At 35.4% G+C, this 18,922-nt stretch overlaps 3 protein-coding genes across 3 annotated transcripts; 1 reads left to right on the top strand and 2 right to left on the bottom strand.

The window, feature by feature from the left end:
* The first annotated feature begins 488 nt into the window (after nt 1–488).
* LOC124444237 (stress-70 protein, mitochondrial-like) lies at nt 489–7,459 on the top strand. The gene is given in 17 exon segments (XM_046994823.1): nt 489–835; nt 982–1,043; nt 1,526–1,692; nt 1,695–1,705; nt 1,899–1,984; nt 2,070–2,268; nt 2,380–2,486; nt 2,677–2,839; nt 3,962–4,054; nt 4,189–4,398; nt 5,020–5,247; nt 5,430–5,534; nt 5,615–5,732; nt 6,159–6,253; nt 6,387–6,479; nt 6,708–6,848; nt 6,936–7,459. Coding segments are annotated over 17 exon segments (2,061 nt in total). The 5' UTR covers nt 489–745; the 3' UTR covers nt 7,029–7,459.
* On the bottom strand, nt 7,404–10,747 carry LOC124444241 (polycomb group RING finger protein 3-like). Its single transcript, XM_046994829.1, has 12 exons — nt 10,646–10,747; nt 9,819–10,541; nt 9,528–9,625; nt 9,352–9,457; nt 9,140–9,245; nt 9,009–9,064; nt 8,858–8,917; nt 8,600–8,780; nt 8,475–8,505; nt 8,136–8,234; nt 7,983–8,063; nt 7,404–7,894 (listed from the first exon to the last, which is right to left on the bottom strand). Exons 2-12 carry the CDS (start codon nt 9,922–9,924, stop codon nt 7,844–7,846), a joined length of 975 nt encoding a protein of 324 aa, XP_046850785.1. The 5' UTR covers nt 9,925–10,541; nt 10,646–10,747; the 3' UTR covers nt 7,404–7,843.
* A 27-nt stretch (nt 10,748–10,774) lies between these two features.
* On the bottom strand, nt 10,775–18,351 carry LOC124443510 (vesicular glutamate transporter 1-like). Its single transcript, XM_046993964.1, has 8 exons — nt 17,709–18,351; nt 17,079–17,309; nt 14,472–14,671; nt 13,699–13,786; nt 12,805–12,923; nt 12,297–12,452; nt 11,440–11,572; nt 10,775–10,881 (listed from the first exon to the last, which is right to left on the bottom strand). Exons 2-8 carry the CDS (start codon nt 17,122–17,124, stop codon nt 10,775–10,777), a joined length of 849 nt encoding a protein of 282 aa, XP_046849920.1. The 5' UTR covers nt 17,125–17,309; nt 17,709–18,351.
* Nucleotides 18,352–18,922: the final 571 nt, after the last annotated feature.

The following is an 18,922-nucleotide window of genomic DNA, read 5'->3' as shown; positions in this document are numbered from 1 at the left end:
CCACATAGGTTTTTCAAGGTTGGTTTAGTCAAGCGAATAATCTCCATGACATTGGTACCCGCTATAAAAAACAAAAAAAAAGATTCATAAAAGCGTGTCTTGTGCTTAAAAATAGTTTAGGGAAAATTCAAAAATTTGAGTTGCCTCAGAGAACTTATATCGTTACTCACTTCCCTTCATTTGGGATGGTGTATCAATGTTTTAGACTTCATCTATCCATCTACTTCAATGACACATTTTTGTCAAATGCCCATGCATGCAATTTTAATGCTCAATCTCGTATGCTTTACTGTCGTCTACGAGGACTGTAACAGTTCTGTTTTTGCTGTGTTTTTAAAGTAAGTACTGCATTGAATTACTTCATAGCTGTAACGTCACCCTGGGGCGAGCGTGATTACAATCGATATGTGATAAACATGTCATCACTTAGTACCTACATACTACTTGGTAGAGTTTTCACGTTCGTATTACGGCAATAGATTTATCCGTTTTTCACTAAGACAAACACATGTGTCTGCCTTTCTGCTTCTTAATACAACGGTGAAACTGGAGAATATACGTTTTTCCAGTGGGCCATAAAACCACTGTATAAAACGCGAAAGAGTCAGAAAGAGTCGTTGCAAATGGGGAAACTGGGCCGAGTTTGTGATACTGGTTACGCAAGTTCATATCCTATCATAAATTCTCATTGCGTCAGAACCAACATTGCCGAAGTCTACTGTGGTTATTTTTACAGCGTGAAATCATGTCTTTTGCAATGGGTTTATCGAGATTTTCAGCAAAGAACGCTCTCAATACTTTGCGGTGTGCAAATATCACACGTTCGTTTTCGAGGGTAAGAAAAGAATTGCTGGAAAATTGCATAGATTCTGAAATATGTTTTGGCTTGATGAGCACTTTATGCACGTGTTCTGTTTTCGTGTGCTTGAAGTATGGCCTCAAAATTATCATTGACTACTGAGATTTTTTGTTTTTGTTTAGATTAATAGAAGTACATTGAGTCAAACAATCTCCACTCATAATGCACCATTCAGATCTTATGCGTAAGTAAAAAGTTTATTTGAAAACTACCAATTAATTATACTAAATTGAAAGGTTGAATGGTCTTAACACCAAAACAACTAACTCACCATTGCAGCTGAATTTTTTTGAAAAGGAGTTTGTGCTCCATTATATGATTACAAAAAATTGCTTCAGTTAGTTGTTTTGGAGAAAATTAAACTGAATGAGCTAACATGACGCTGCATTTTTTCTCAAAAATTTTTATCTTTTGTTTTTGAAGTCAAATATGTAATGAACTATCTGTGTATAGATTATCACCCTTCATTTATTTTTTTTCCCCAAATACTTGTAAAACATTTATCATGTATTTTCTCTTTATCAATACAACTCATTAATTTTGATGTTCAAGTGAGTTTATAAATGTGCTAAAGAGGCTGTTAAAAGTACGATGAGCAACTAATTTTTCCGCTCTGTAACAAGTCCAACTAGTTTTTCATTTGTTCAAAATTTCATCTACTTTAAGTTCTGATGTACGTGGAGCAGTTTGTGGCATTGATCTTGGTACAACAAACTCATGTGTTGCTGTTATGGAAGGCAAAACACCTAAGGTGATTGAAAATGCTGAGGGAGCAGGGACGACTCCATCAGTTGTAGCATTTGCATCAGATGGAGAAAGACTTGTTGGAGCACCGCAAAACGACAGGTATGAAAAGCCATTATTGGTGCTTATGCAGACTCTGATTTGTAACTGATGCTGTCTTTTGTATAAGCAACATTTATTAGCCTAATCTATATGACTTATGCCTGATTTATTTGATTGTCTTTGTTGATAAAAAGCCAGCAGAATCATTGCAAAGAAAAGTGCTGAAGTTATGGATCTATTTGTGAACTTTTAGGCAGTGACCAATCCTCAAAATACCCTTTATGCAACAAAAAGATACATAGGAAGACGCTTTAATGATTCTGAAGTTCAAAAAGATCTGTATGTATATGCTTGTTGTTAAACACTTCATGAAAAAGAATATTTTTTATTGTAACTGAATTTCCCTTTAATATATTTCTTGCAGTAAAAACCTTTCATTTAAAATTGTAAAGGCATCAAATGGCGATGCTTGGTTTGATGTTCAAGGGAAAATGTACTCACCTAGTCAAATTGGTGCATTTGTTTTGATGAAAATGAAAGAAACTGCTGAAAGTTTCTTGAACACAACTGTACAAAATGCAGTTGTCACTGTACCTGCCTATTTTAACGATTTTCAAAGACAGGTAACATAAAATTTGTCAAAGCAAAGATATTGTCATGTCTCAGTCATGTCAAAGTTCAAGTCTTTAGGTTTAATGGCTGTTTCTATGATAACCATGGATTATTTATTTAAGGCAACAAAAGATGCCGGCCAGATTGCAGGTTTGAATGTCCTTCGTGTCATCAATGAGCCTACAGCTGCAGCGCTTGCTTATGGAATGGATAGAGCAGAAGATAAAATGTATTTTGGATAAAATGATATATGACTAAAATTGCTAATTGTGTTGCTTTTTTGGTTTCTAAAATTATGTATTAATGACATACATAATTAATGATATGTATAAATGCCAATAAATTAAATACATGGAAAAGAATTTCACATCAATTTACTATCGTACTGAATAATGCTGAAATGTGCTTTTATTATTTAGCTTAGCTGTTTATGATCTTGGTGGTGGTACATTTGATGTGTCCATCTTGGAAATCCAAAAGGGTGTATTTGAAGTGAAAGCAACAAATGGTGATACTTATTTGGGTGGTGAAGATTTTGATAATGCTCTTCTTCAGTATCTTGTAAAAGAATTCAAAAGAGAGGTATGAAATATTTCATCTGCCCAGTATTTAAATCAGTGTGCAAATTAACTGTGTGCAATGTGCAATTTGCACATCGTTTTAGCTAAAATGAAAACAATTGCACATCACTTTTTCAAACGATATGCAAAAAACTTATTTATTGATTACTACCACATAAATTGAAAAAAATTTTCAAGCTTAATCTTTACTGATCTTTACTTTATAAACGAGTGTGCTGCACGACATTAAAATCCATGTATGTTGGCACAATGTCATCAAATTCAAAGATGTTGTCACTGAGACTGAGAAGTCTGTCAACAGTCAACATACTTGGTGCTTATATGCTTATGACAATAGGTGTGTAATACATTATTAATGTCAATTTTTGCATTTGCATTGTTTGTAAACCGTTACGTACTGTTTTTGGCATCATAGCTGTTTTGAGTATTTTCAGTAAAATCGCAACATTTTGATTCCTAAAAGAAGACAAAAAAAACTTAAATAAGCCAAATTTAAAGAAATAAACCAAAGGGAATTTTGAGTTTAAATAAGCCTAACGTGAGAAAAAGAAGCCAAATTTGGCTCAAATATTAAGCCAAATTTGGCTCAAAATATTAAGCCCAACTGGCAGCCTTGATCAGCCATACTTTTTTGTAATATAACATAAATATGATGTTTTTTATCGTGAGTAAATATCAAGAATGTTGCTGTTAATAATCAGAAAGCAAAAGTATATTCCGTTATTCTCTTTTCACTTTCCAGTCTTTCTTGTTCAAGTGGTGAATTTATTGCGCTGTAAAGTTTGCACAAAAAAGAGGAGAGAATAACATGCGAAAAAAATTTCTCTCATACATTTGTAACTGGATCAGCGGTTGTAACCAAAAACACTGTCGTAAATCATATGAATTTGTTTCACGTTTAAAAATATTAATTTAGCAATTAGCGCTATATAATAAATAACGTAATATCGATTTGATTATGCATCTAAAGAAACACTTTTGTCAAAAAAATTGCACATCGTTTTTTCGGAACTAATTCGCACACTGATTTAAATTGAAATATCAAACGATAGAATTGTTTTAAAGAACCTTGATTGATATAACTTAAGTTAACTAATCGAATAAATTATGCTCTCATTTTTAGTCAGGAATTGATCTTACGAAGGACAACATGGCAATTCAAAGATTAAGAGAAGCTGCTGAAAAAGCAAAGATTGAGTTATCGTCGTCGATACAAGTTTGTTTACACAATAATTGATTTGATTGCTTGCACAAAAACGATTGATTGCATGTTTAGTCATTAATTAATCCCCTAACAGTTTATTTTAAATGACATTGCAAAAGTAACTTCACTTCTATCATGCTTTATAGACGGATATCAATCTACCTTACATTACTATTGGAGCGTCAGGACCCCAGCACATGAACATGAAATTAACAAGAGCAAAATTTGAGTCACTTGTTGCTGATTTGATTCAAAGAACTGTTGAACCTTGTAAAAAATGTATGAAGGATGCTGATTGTACAATGTCAGATATTGGAGAAGTGTTGTTGGTTGGTGGTATGACAAGGATGCCTAAGGTATCAGTTTGACCTAATCTGTATATTTTGTTTTGACTTGGTCTGGTGTTGAGCTGTGTTGCTCCAGAATTTTATCTGGTTTTTAGTTTGTTGAATTTCGCCCATTTTTAAAATGAAAAATTATGACGAATAGACGCTGTAAAGTTGTCCATTTCAGCATAAGTCAACGTGTGCTTGTTTTCTATGTGTTTTCACAGATCTGTGGTTTTGCTATGTACTGTGCTGATTGCATTCTGTCACAAACCTCACACTGCAAACTGGTTTTGTTTTCTTTTTGAAATATTCCCAAATTGGACTCTTTTCTTGCGGTTTTGAATGGAAAGAAGGAACTGAACTGTTTTGAAACTTTAAAGGAAGGTGGACGTTTGGAGGACGTCTAAGGAAAAATAAAACCAAAAATATCGGTTCTTTGGCGTAGAAAGTTTTTGATGCATAAAAAAGAACCAATATTATAACCTCACAGCTATATACCGGTATTTTGGTTGATAGATGTTTGAGCTTCATCTAAATTATTAGTGTCCAAACAGCAGTGTTTTGTTTAAAACTTTCACAATCCTTGTATCTCTGGTTTATTTCAATGGATCCCATAGCAGAACTAAGGAATGTTAATGAATCAATTAGGTGCAAGAACTTGTGAAGGAGATATTTGGTCGTTCGCCAAGTAAGGCTGTAAATCCGGACGAAGCTGTTGCTTTAGGAGCGGCCATTCAAGGTGGAGTTCTTGCTGGTGATGTGAAAGACGTTCTTCTGTTGGATGTTACACCTTTATCCCTTGGCATTGAGACGCTTGGTGGTGTCTTTACCAAGCTCATAGAGAGAAACACGACTATTCCTACGAAAAAGAGCCAGGTTCAGTATTTTACCATTAAATTCAGCAAGATTCCTTTGTAATTTACACCACTGTAACATAGCAAATTTCACTTGTACACTACATACGTATGATGTGATTGAAATCATCACAGTGTATCTATGAAGCTCAATTGCCATTGACTTGATCCAGTTTAAGCATTGTACTTTTCATACCTTTGTAGGTGTTCTCCACCGCAGCTGATGGTCAGACGCAAGTGGAAATTAAGGTTTGTCAAGGTGAACGTGAAATGGCTTCAGATAATAAAACTTTGGGACAGTTTTCTTTGGTGAGCATTACGAATGTATACTTATTTTTTTGGACAACGTCAATGTATTTGATATTTCTAATCTTCATCGTTCGCGTTAGGTTGGCATCCCACCTGCACCGCGTGGTATACCACAAATTGACGTCACGTTCGACATTGATGCTAATGGCATTGTCAACGTGTCCGCTCGTGATAAGGGAACTGGAAAAGAACAACAGAGTAAGTACGTCATGGCTAACGGTTTGAATGACAACGAAAATCTTGTCAGGTCAGCGTAGCAGAGATTACTACTAATATACTTATGTGAAAAAGTCAGGCTTTAAGAAAACTAATAGTTTTAACTGATTTTACACTCTTCATTTTTGTTAATATACAAGTACTTATAATTTCTACATTAATATGGATCACATCTTTTTTAAATCACAGTTCAATTGGTTCAGTGATTGTTGAAGATCTGCTAAAGGGACAACGAGGGGTTAAAGGCATTTAATTAATATGTTTGACAGCATTCCTTGGTTTAAATTTATTTTATGTTGTACACTCATCCCCAATTGTTGTGTGCATGTTTTTTGGTTTTGTGATCAGTTATTCAACAGCTATAGTGTTTTGGAGAGTTACTGTTGCATTATTTGATTATTTGTACAGTTGTCATCCAATCTTCTGGTGGTTTGAACAAAGATGAGATTGAAAATATGATTAAACAAGCTGAAATGTATGCAGAAAGTGACAGAGAAAGAAAGGTGAGCACGAAAGGAACTGACGTTGTAGTTGAAGTGAAGGATAGCCACAGTTTACTCGTTCACCATATGTTAAATGTCTCTGTATAGAGTTTTCTCTTCAGCCTTTTCAATATGTTTTTTACACGTTCACTAGGAAAAAACTGAAGCAGTCAACCATGCTGAAAGCATTTTACATGACACAGAATCGAAAATTGAAGAGTTCAAAGATCAGTTGCCACAAGACGAGGTTAGTTTCACTTCAACGCGAACCTTTGGTGTGATCTAAATCAAAACAATTCATTTACAAGCTGCTAGTTTTTGACGTATTTTTTGCAAAAGACCATCGATTAATACTATAACAATACCAGACACAGTTCAAATACTTTAACTAATCTCTGAATCTATGACAATACCTTATATAGTATTACTTAAAACCTTATATGGTATTGCTTAACACCTTATATGGTATTGCTAGGTTGCCAGTTTGAAGGAGGAAATTACCAAAGTACGCGAGGTGTTGGCAAACACCGAGAATTCTTCTGCGGAAGAAATTAAAGAGCGATGTAACGAATTACAACAGAAGTCACTCAAATTATTTGAGATGGCTTATAAAAAGGTAAGTATTTTCTTAAAGTCGAGATAGTGCGGTGCTTTATTTAAAGTATTTCACTTGTTCCATTTAACTTTCCTTCGTTTTTCCAAGATGGCTTCGGAAAAAGAAGATAGCTCGCACAAAGAAGATAGCTCGCAAACAAGTGAACAGCCTGAACATGAAAAAAAACAAGGCGAAAACTAAAACGGCCTCCATTTCATTAGTAACATGCACTCAATAAACGAAGGATGTGCTATGAAACCAGCGAAACGAATAAGAAGATCCAGACGTCCGTGCTTAAAGCAAGAATGTTGTTATGTTTGCCAGAGTTTTGAGAGCAGAGTTAGTGATAGCACATGTCACTTGTGGTAAAACCTTTCTTTATTTACAGCGGTCGTTTTTCATTCTTAACAATTTATCGTGCGTTTCAAAACTTAGCTGCTTCGGTGTTGTTAAAGAATGCTGACCTAGTTTTTTTCTGGTAATGTAGCGTTTTTTCATGAAAAATAATGTGGGTTGTTTTTCGTGTTCCTGGAAACGGGGGCACATTGTTTACTGTTTATAGTAATGAAAAAGGAATTGTATGATAAATGGATTCCATATATAAACATTAAACTTTTTCTGGCATACAATAAGACAGGCAAGAGTTTAAATGAGTTGATGTTCCAAGTTGAAGCTTTGCATGAAAAGTTTTCAAGCGCACACTTAAGTTCTTTCGCTTGTGGTAATCAACGTGAAAGGCACGTAAGACCTTTGAGTTATGTAATAATAACTTTTCTTTGTTCTTTTCTTTGGTTTATATAAGTGGAAAACGACTAGGAATAAATTACTTTAGTCGCGAGAGCAACTGATACTATCATGCTGATTTAGATTTAATTCATCTGTTCTCCTACAGGTCAATGTTAAGTAAAGTGTTCTTGTTCTTTCATCTTGTTAACATTACTTGAGTTCGGAAATGATAAGAGTCAGCCTGAACATCACTTTTATTAACACTTTCCTCACTCTTCTCTAGTTTATGCTCAGTATATATCACTGAGACCATAATACAAAAGCAATGGTTTACTGCTGTCCTGAAAACGAAATACATGTGAAAAGCAGAGTAAACTTTGAAGATTTCTCAGAATAATTATATTGATAATTCTTAAGGTGGAAACTCACTTCTTCCTCGGCAATAGTTTCTTTTATAAACTGCAAAGTAAAGTCTGATCCCATTTCCATATCATTACAAATTATTTCAATCTTAAAATAAAGTGCAAAAGCTTTATATTTGATTGACTCACGTGATCAACATACTCAGATGTATACTGGTACCTGATTTGCAGCTTCAAGATTCAATTTCTTTGCTAAGAATGCTTGAAGTAATCCAATTGTCACCTGATTCGAGCAACGGACAAATTTTCTTTTCAATGGCTGCAATAAAACCAATGCATATAGCATGTTAGAATTGGCAGCATATCAAAACAAGCACATGTCTTCGCCTAAACTACTTGAGTGAAATTAAGCAACCATTTGTATTTTCAATTGTCAACATGAAGTGAAAAATATGATGCTCATGTTTCCATGAATGACTTATTAAGTGCAGAAGTGAAGTTTGCCTTAAACTGTCTTATTGAACTGTTGTATATTGAATCTCTTGTACCAAACTGCTACCTCTATATCTTCAAGTGTGAATTCATCAACACTAAAATATACATAATGATCCATTGCAATATATTATGATCAAGTGTCAATGAATAAATTTTTCAACTGCAGGAAATTTGGTATTGATCACCAACCTTTTCATTTCAAGTTGCATTGTAATTTCATCATTCTCATCTTCAATGTAGTATTCTGGTGTATTTTCAATAGGTTCCAAAGGTGCTTCTACTTGTTGTGGGTGTGATTGAGAGTAGGTACTTTCTGCTCTTGTAACTGTAGCATGATTAATTTGAGGTCTCTGTATGTCTGGTTTTATGACTGCAGTAATCAGGATTATGATCATTAGAATTATCATGCATATAACAACACAAATGAACGAAAATACACTGTCGAACCTTTGTCTGGGATGGCAAGTCCCCTGCTTTTGTAGAAAACTCTTCGGCATCTTTCTTCAGCTGAGAAGGATGAAATAAAATATTGATCTATTAAAGTGGTATGCATGTAAATTGAAAATCAATGTCGCCAATTTGAGGAAAAAACATTAACCTTCTGCAAAATCAGGTACCAGTTTATTAACTATGTCCTGAAGAACACAATCGGTTCTGGAAGTTGAAAAGCATAGCATCAAATTTTGCCCACCTCTGGTACTTAAAACAAAATTAGATGGTTCTCCTTACTTCAGATTATACCAAGGATTTGTTTTATGCACAAGCTCATGGCATAGTGGACATTTGTAGTTGCAACGAACTCTCTCAAAATGCTTCACAATACAACTTCTACAAACTTAAAACATAGCCAAGTGTGAAAATTTTGTCATAATCACCCTCTAACCAATGATGGCAACACAAGTGTTGGACTAGCAGTTTGTGAAATATGTGAAAATACTAACATGAGTGTAGACATTCAGTTATTGTTGTAGCATCAACTAAATATCCTTGACAAACTGGACACGTGATGTGTGGATTTAGCAATTTGATTTGGATTGACCTTGGTTTCTAAACACAACACAAAGACAACTTGTAGTGTTATGAAATCATCTATTTTTAAATAAATGGTTATAGTTACCAGTGCTAATTTGTCAAATTCTTCCTTCCATTTTTCAGGTACAGTCGGTATGAGTTTCCTTGATCTTTTCCTCCTGAATTGCTTGGTGGACATCAGGACTTAACATAAAATAATACATCATATGATACAAAGGTAAGTTTAGGCAACATAGCATAAGTTGTTGTGGAACAGATTTATGCCTTTCCTCTTAAGACGGACGTAGTGGTTTGTTTGTGTTGTATAAAATACTTAAAAAATATCAACATATATAGCAAATGTTCTATAGTAAAATAAAAGATGACAATTCTTTACCTCTATGGTTGTCATTGACATTTTGCATGTGTGCCATGCTTGGGTCTAGCTTGTAAGATCTTGGCTGACCAACGTTTGCAGTTATTTTAACTGACTTGAATAGCATGAGTGAGTGGCTTTTATGATTTAGTAAATTTGATCAAGGCACCTGGATTAATCATTGATATCAATGACATGTACCTAGTGTTGTTGACAAGACATGCACCTGTTATTTTTGACAAATTAAGTCGAGTGACTTAAGTCATTCATTGATATTTTATTACTGTCAGTATTTACAAATTTTAAATGTTTTGAAAATTGCAAATGGGTGAAATGACTACAAGATAAAGTGTATGATCAGTATAAATGAATGTCACAAAGTTACCGAAATTAGATCACGTGACTAAAACACATATCCAAGTCAGTGGATACTGGACTGCTGCTGCACTGCGGTGCACGTAGTGTACGACTGTGCGTGCAAAGAAAAACAACTGTACTGCAACAAAAATTTAATAAATATTTTCTAAATATTGAATGTTATAGTGATTAAAAATAAAAGAACGATGAATTATAAAACATAAAAATGCTCTGGGAGGACACAGAGACTTCAGAAAGTGAGTGAACGACTCAATTATCAGCCCATGGTTGTTTTTCTGACGAACCAAATACAAGATACAAGAGCATTCCAAAAACCTCGATGGCAGCCGTGATATAGAATACAATTGCCCATTGATGATGAATATTCTAAGAAATTGTAAGTTATTTTTATACTTTTACTAATGGCTAATTGCATGTTTAATATGCTATTGGATTAAATTGAAATGTTATAAAAGCTCATTTATTCTTACCCGTGCTCTGTAAGACTTCCAACCACTTCTGGTGAAATAAAACCAGTGATATTACAGGCAAAGTTAGAAATACCCATTAATACACTTGAATACTTTGGTGCAAGCTCACCAAGTTTGCTCCTGGACCACTTAGCTAAAGTTTGATACTGTAATTGCTATGGTTGCTATGACAATAGCAGTTGAGGCATTAGATGCATAAACCATGGCAAAGATAAAGACTCCACCTATTCCAGCACCTAAAGTATGAAGAGAACCACGAAAATTCAATATTGGAGAATAGATACTGTCAATTTCACCTTGTGTATCTCTAAAATAGTTTTGAGTATTCATTTGAACATTCAAATGTTTATTTGTTAGTTTGCATCTTCAAACTTACAGAAAATGATCTGATTGGCTAACATATATAGATATTGACTAATCAGATTATCTTCCGTAAGTTTTGAACATGCAACTAAAAAGAAAACACTTGAAAGTTTGTAGGAATATTCTAATGTTCAAATGAATGTTCCAAACTTTTTCAGAAGAAAGTTAAAATCAACATTATGTTACCATGAAGTTTCATGTCCATTTTAGTACAACTGCTAAGGGGGTGAGTAAAATTTATTTTAAATAAAGCTTAGAAATGATGTTGGTATAATATTAAGCAATAAAGTTACTTCTCATAATGATGGTTTATGCAACATTTTATTCTCGTTCCTCAACCACTTCTCTCAAGAGTCAACACTTTTAAGAGAGTCATATTAATTATTATGATTGCAAACTTATGAAAAAGCATGTGGTAAAATAAATCTTACCAAACAAATAAGAGAGTTTTCTGGCATTTGTTGTGCTTAAATATTTTCGTTTTCTCAACATATCTATGAAAAATCCCCATGCAGGTGTGAGTAGTCCTGCTACTACATAAGGAATGGAACTAGTGAAACCAATCTGTATAAGAAAAAAAAAACAATGATATAAGTTCATGATGTTTTTCAAATCGTTTTCATTTACTCTTCTCATTAATCTTATCTTACAACTTGTTTTTGTTCAATTTATTGCATGCATAGGTCTTATTTCCAACCATTTGAGCTTATGACAAAACAAATTCATTGAGGTTATAATAGAAGATTATTCTCTTAATTGAAATTTAAAAATAGGTACACGAGCATACATGTGGGTAGCCTAAATTTGCTCGAGATGTAACTGATGTTTGCAAAGCTAACATTTATATGAAATCCTTTGTTATTGGTTTAGACAACTGTCAGTGAAACAGATGTGGGTTGTTGCATTCCTTTAAGTCATAGCATTACAAATAGCGTTGCTAGTTTAAATTTCCATTAATACATCTTTGTTAAAAGTGGTTTAAAGTACATTTGTTAAAGTTCTTTGTTTATTTATACATTCAGCCTGAACATAGAGATCAATAATACAGATGGTGGCTGATTGGTGGATTAGCTGTTCTCTCCTTTTATATGGTTAAAACTTGTATAATGTATAGGTTATGTAATGTATAGCTTAAAACTATACATTACTCACATTAGTACCAACTCAATAAACTTTTTGTTCCTTTGAAAGGGCGCTATGTATAAACTACCGTAACATCTACATGATCATGATTTTGCATTAACATCATGCTTTCAATGAATTCAATTTTCATAAAAAATCCACGAACCGTTGTTATATCTAGTTTATGAACATCACTGAGATAGCTTGGAAGTGAAAGCATAAATGTGTAGAAACACCAACAATCCATAAAGACGGGAAGTATGATCGCCCAAACTCTTATCGATGTGAGCATATATCTCCATGGAATTTCACGAAATTTCAACTGTAAATACACACAGATGAACTGTTATGTTACACATAAATAGTTCTTTTTGATCTGTCATACTTTGGAACCAATTAGTTCCACTACTTACACTGTTTTACGTTGTCAAGTGAATAAACAAATAGAATATGATAAATAAAGAAAATAAAATAAATATGTTGTGTTGCAAATAAATAGTACTTTTTGATCTGTCATACTTTGGAACCAATTAGTTCCACTACATGTATTGTATTGTTTCACGTCAATTTATGTTGTCTAGTGAATGAAGAAATAGAATATGATAAATAAATAAAGAAAATAAATCAAATATTTAAATTCAAGTAATATTGTTCAATCATTTTAAGATATTTACTTTAGTTGTCCAGTGTTTTCCAATCTTTTGTATCTCAGACCGAGATATAGTAGGATGATCGGCTGGTTGTTCCACCCCCAGATACAGCCAACATAAATACCAGAGGACTCCTTGAGCTCCTTCAACAAATGAAAAAAATGAAAAAATATTTTCTCGTTTAGGTGCAACAGCTAGAGCAACTTTTTAACTTGGTTTGCTAAGGAATCATCACTTTTGTTATCTTCAGTTGTTTTTGTTTTTGCGAAATACGTCATGATTCAACAGTCAGTGTTGAAAACACAGGCAATTACCCCCTTCCATCGAAATGGCTGAAAAAATATTCTAATGAAATATCTGCCACGCAAGGGGATTTTCCTGTTTTCTGCACTGTATGACTGGCGTTTTAAGGCACTTGAACGAAAGCAATAAAAGATTATCTTCTGTATGCTAGTATTCTCTGATAATTGTTTTATAAATTTATGACGTAATGATTTATTTTCATTAGATCCTTGAAAAAGCGATGAACGAAAACTTACCAAAGAAGTAAAACGGACGGCCATCCGTATGAACTACCGGCCAGAAGACCACTTATTGAGTTCGCAAAACTGTTCCCCACAGAAGACCTGCATGAGAGGATCATGGGTAAGTTTTAAATTGTTGACGACGTTTGTTTATGCAAGCTGTAGAAATCAAAATCTACTCATAAAACAGCGCTTTAAATGTTTTGACGAAATCACAAATTTCGAAAGTACGTAGCTAAAGCTCCGTTGCGCGTCAATTTCAACAGCTAGCGCTGCAAATTAATATAATATTGAAAATTATATTGATTCATCAGATGCACGTACTTTATATGTGTCTTACGAAAGCATTTATGTACAACATAAATGACATCATAAATTACGATCATTCAATCACCTGCATATGAAACGGTGACGAAAATACTCCTTTCGTAAATAGGTGACCATTTGCTTATTAAATCAATGCCTGAACTCGCCACCAAACCCTATGGAAAACAATCACATCATGTACGACTTCATGTAAATATGGAGATTTTTCTTGATAAAATGAATGGTTTGAACCCGGGAGTATCGTTACATGTTTGTACACGTAGATCGTCCAGGTTAGTAGACTCTTGAGAAGAACTGTTGTTGTTGGTGTTGACTGACGTTTCAAAAACCTTAGCGGTAGTCATCAAGTGCTGTCACAGTCAACATCAACATCAACATTCCTTCTCGAGACTCTACTAACCTGGACAATCTACGTCAACAAACATGCAAAAAATTTCTTGTTACTACCATGGGCTTACCAAGCAAGGAGGGCAGCCAAATTGTTAGACAAACCAGGTTAATCGAGCAATTTGCGATTGGACTTAATGATTGTCGTACATTTAGGCCAAACAATTGACGAAAAATTTTAGCGGATATTCTCGTGGCTATCCACACACTTTCACATAAATGTCCTAGCATTAACTACGCATTTAGTGAGTTACTATGAAAACTTGAATGGAATTTTGCTTAAGATAAAACTATCTTATCATGTGCATGCTGAATTGTTTTGTGGAATAAAACTGACTAAAGTCGTCGCAATTTAAAGGTATATATAGCATATTCAACGACTAAAATCTCATCTCTATAGTTTGCTACACACTATCAAATAAGCTTTCATAAAGCTGAAAAGTTATACCTTACCAAGAATGCACCTTCCAGTACCCGTAGTACTATGAAGGCACTGACGTTCGCCCTAACGATCAGTGGTGTGAAAAGCGTAAGAACCGAGGAGCCAAAAATTGCAATACCAAGTAGAAATGAACTGCCATACTTTGTACAAAGCAATCCTGCCGGTATTTGAAGAGCAGTATAGCTCCAGTAAAGGGACGCCAGAATTGTACCTGCAAACGTCTATCATTGTTACCAGTTGATTGCATCTGATATGACATTTTATTACATGGTGCTAATACATGCTGGCGGCATTAGAGTACTGCCATAAGCAATATTAGATGAATTTAGTAAACTTCAAAAATAATTTCTTATTACAACATATGATTGATTCCGCACATTGTCACGAGGTCAAATAGATTGTTCGCCACCACACAATGTTAAGATCTGAAGCAAATCATTCCATTCTACACAACCAACCCCCACCTCCGTGTATTTATCTGTGCACAAAACTCCAATTACTCACAGCAGATCTATTCTGGCTCCTTAAAGAGATAAATGGGACATTAGTCCGTGGTTTTTACCGTAATGCTTTGTAAAATTTTCTGACTTTCATAGACTATTAGATGAATTACAAACGTAATTGGCTGTTTATCCACTACCAGCGTACAATACCGCCCCACATACTAACGTACTTGGCTGTGTATCAACTACCAGCGTACAATACCGCCGTCACATACTAACGTACTTGGCTGTGTATCAACTACCAGCGTACAATACCGCCGCCACATACTAACGTACTTGGCTGTGTATCAACTACCAGTGTACAATACCGCCGTCACATACTAACGTACTTGGCTGTGTATCAACTACCAGTGTACAATACCGCCGTCACATACTAACGTACTTGGCTGTGTATCAACTACCAGCGTACAATACCGCCGTCACATACTAACGTACTTGGCTGTGTATCAACTACCAGTGTACAATACCGCCGTCACATGCTAACGTACTTGGCTGTGTATCAACTACCAGCGTACAATACCGCCGTCACATACTAACGTACTTGGCTGTGTATCAACTACCAGCGTACAATACCGCCGCCACATACTAACGTACTTGGCTGTGTATCAACTACCAGCGTACAATACCGCCGCCACATACTAACGTACGGCTGTGTATCAACTACCAGTGTACAATACCGCCGTCACATACTAACGTAATTGGCTGTGTATCAACTACCAGTGTACAATACCGCCGTCACATACTAACGTACTTGGCTGTGTATCAACTACCAGCGTACAATACCGCCGTCACATGCTAACGTACTTGGCTGTGTATCAACTACCAGTGTACAATACCGCCGTCACATACTAACGTACTTGGCTGTGTATCAACTACCAGCGTACAATACCGCCGTCACATACTAACGTACTTGGCTGTGTATCAACTACCAGTGTACAATACCGCCGCCACATACTAACGTACTTGGCTGTGTATCAACTACCAGCGTACAATACCGCCGTCACATGCTAACGTACTTGGCTGTGTATCAACTACCAGTGTACAATACCGCCGCCACATACTAACGTACTTGGCTGTGTATCAACTACCAGTGTACAATACCGCCGTCACATACTAACGTACTTGGCTGTGTATCAACTACCAGTGTACAATACCGCCGTCACATACTAACGTACTTGGCTGTGTATCAACTACCAGCGTACAATACCGCCGTCACATGCTAACGTACTTGGCTGTGTATCAACTACCAGTGTACAATACCGCCGTCACATACTAACGTACTTGGCTGTGTATCAACTACCAGCGTACAATACTGCCGTCACATACTAACGTACTTGGCTGTGTATCAACTACCAGTGTACAATACCGCCGCCACATACTAACGTACTTGGCTGTGTATCAACTACCAGCGTACAATACCGCCGTCACATGCTAACGTACTTGGCTGTGTATCAACTACCAGTGTACAATACCGCCGCCACATACTAACGTACTTGGCTGTGTATCAACTACCAGTGTACAATACCGCCGTCACATACTAACGTACTTGGCTGTGTATCAACTACCAGCGTACAATACCGCCGCCACATACTAACGTACTTGGCTGTGTATCAACTACCAGTGTACAATACCGCCGCCACATACTAACGTACTTGGCTGTGTATCAACTACCAGTGTACAATACCGCCGCCACATACTAACGTAATTGGCTGTGTATCAACTACCAGTGTACAATACCGCCGCCACATACTAACGTAATTGGCTGTGTATCAACTACCAGCGTACAATACCGCCGCCACAGACTAACGTAATTGGCTGTGTATCAACTACCAGCGTACAATACCACCGCCACATACTAACGTACTTGGCTGTGTATCAACTACCAGCGTACAATACCGCCGCCACAGACTAACGTAATTGGCTGTGTATCAACTACCAGTGTACAATACCGCCTCCACATACTATATCATTTCCGAAGGAAAATCAAAATTGCCAAAGCTGTGATGAAAAACTGCAGCAGGAAACAAGAAGTTGAATTTGAAGTTTAAATCTAAACTTCAGTTTGTCATCTATATGTAGCAAGTGATAAAAGCAAGCATTGCATTTTTTTCTTACCTCGTCTCTTTATGAACGTGACATTTGTGATATGCTGCATGGTCATCTTCTCCGTGCGTCATTGCTACAATGGTCACGTTCACACACATCCTTATGCAATACATGTTGAAATTAGCCAGTGCAATCATAACTAAAATTATGAAACGTTTAGGGATTTCTTGCAATATCCGTATCCCAGTGACTGGTCTTGATATCCTAGTTTGCGTTGTCGCTTCTCCGTCACTTATTTCACTGTTGAAACGGGTGAAACGATTGTGTTATTACATGTGGATGGAAGGATAGGATGGTGTTCAAACGGGATGAAATAATCGTCATTTTACATGTGGATGGAAGGATTTGATGGGATAAGAAAGGTTCAGCGCATGCTAAGCTGTTAATCAACCATCAAGTTATTTTCTATTGGATTCTAAGCGCTTTAATCGTTTAGATGAGAAGAGATAGTGAAAATATTGTTAATAAAAAGCACTCTTCGTGGGACACAGTTCAACTCGAGTCTACTTCACTTATGGCAAATGTGAATGGACGAATATAACATGGGTATTAATAATGCCTATGACGGAAGTATTCTGTTGGAAGTAGCAAGTTTTTAAGCCATCAAACTATCAAATTATACAATAAGCATGTTCTTACCAAAGTTCAATTTCTTCATCGTGGTTTGCCTTGCCATCCGATTGTGGACATAAAATCTACCCATTTTATCATGAAGTTTTTCGATGGTTCGTAAGATTCCTCTGTGAGAAGCTTCGTTAAGTCATTTTGGTTTTCCTACTCAATATCCCTTCAGAATTCATTCTTGATCAACTGCTCAATGTTAAACTCAAATTGAAAATATTTTAGATGCGCAGGACTTAGCGAAGTACATAACTTTTTGTAGATTGTCATACATTGTTATCATCTTACCATACGAGATCAACCTGATTTCTGGATATGATATTATGATTCTACCGATTTATGTTCATGCAGTCATTGAAGAGGCTACGATACTTAATGAAACTAGAAGTGGGATCGACGCTTTCTAATAGACATAAAATGCCTTTCGAATTGAGAAAATCAACCAAATCTTTTAAACTCTACTTACTGCGATGTCTTTCTTGTTGACAACAATCGCAGCAGGATACAGTTTATTAAAGATTTACATTATAATATCGATACAGACGAGGATATTTTTCGCTGACGTAAGCTTTAAGTGAAGGAAGAAATTGATGCCGAAGAAACGAAGAAATTACAGATGAATCAATAGAACACTTTTCAATATTGTCTTTTAATTTCAATTAAAAATTGTAAAAGAAAATTGTTATTTGATTCAAAATTTTATAATCAAATTTTGAAACGTGTTTCGATTATTTTTAAAATTCTAGTCAAGATAAAGTGCTAAGTTTTTGATCATGAACCATCAACCGTGGTGTAGTTTTTTACTTTTTTCATATCAATTGTTAATTGGTTAAAGTTTAATTAGTATTTGTAATCAAGTGTGTTTGTTGCAAAATGTTCCGAAATCAATAATGACAATGGCATTTCATCCAAGTTGTGATATAACAATTGTAGCAGCTGATGACATATTTGGAAGCATTGGAATTTTAAATGTGGTGAGACTCTTTGATTTTATTTGTGTTGCTTTGCACTTCATTTTGATGCCTTTTGTAGTAGCAAACAGTTGTAGTGCTGTTTTCTAATTAAACCGTTCTCTAATAATTGTTGGTCCCATTGAGGATTTTGATCATATTAGTCTTGTTTTGTGTAAGACTTGCTAGAAACATCATTATGGAGCTCCAGTAGCTCCATAATGCCTTCTGTCGGTAATGGCAGTACGTCCGTGGTAACTGAAACACGACTACTATCTGACG

This window comes from Xenia sp. Carnegie-2017, unplaced genomic scaffold, assembly GCF_021976095.1.
Source record: "Xenia sp. Carnegie-2017 unplaced genomic scaffold, XeniaSp_v1 HiC_scaffold_21, whole genome shotgun sequence".
NCBI lineage: Eukaryota > Metazoa > Cnidaria > Anthozoa > Malacalcyonacea > Xeniidae > Xenia > Xenia sp. Carnegie-2017.
The sequence above is the reverse complement of the archived record's forward strand: the minus strand, read 5'-3'. Positions and strand labels throughout refer to the sequence as shown.

Bases quoted from the DNA above. Each gene is read 5' to 3' on its own strand.
- LOC124443510 (XM_046993964.1), bottom strand. From the start codon at position 17,124: ATGACCATGCAGCATATCACAAATGTCACGTTCATAAAGAGACGAG. The intron at 14,672-17,078 runs GTAAGAAAAAAA...AGACGTTTGCAG, and splicing joins CACGTTCATAAAGAGACGAG to GTACAATTCTGGCGTCCCTT. The intron at 12,453-12,804 runs GTAAATATCTTA...GTGTATTTACAG, and splicing joins GAAAACACTGGACAACTAAA to TTGAAATTTCGTGAAATTCC.
- LOC124444241 (XM_046994829.1), bottom strand. From the start codon at position 9,924: ATGCTATTCAAGTCAGTTAAAATAACTGCAAACGTTGGTCAGCCAAGA. The intron at 8,918-9,008 runs GTTAATGTTTTT...CATCCTTCTCAG, and splicing joins GGTACCTGATTTTGCAGAAG to CTGAAGAAAGATGCCGAAGA. The intron at 7,895-7,982 runs GTGAGTTTCCAC...TTTCGTTTTCAG, and splicing joins AAACTATTGCCGAGGAAGAA to GACAGCAGTAAACCATTGCT.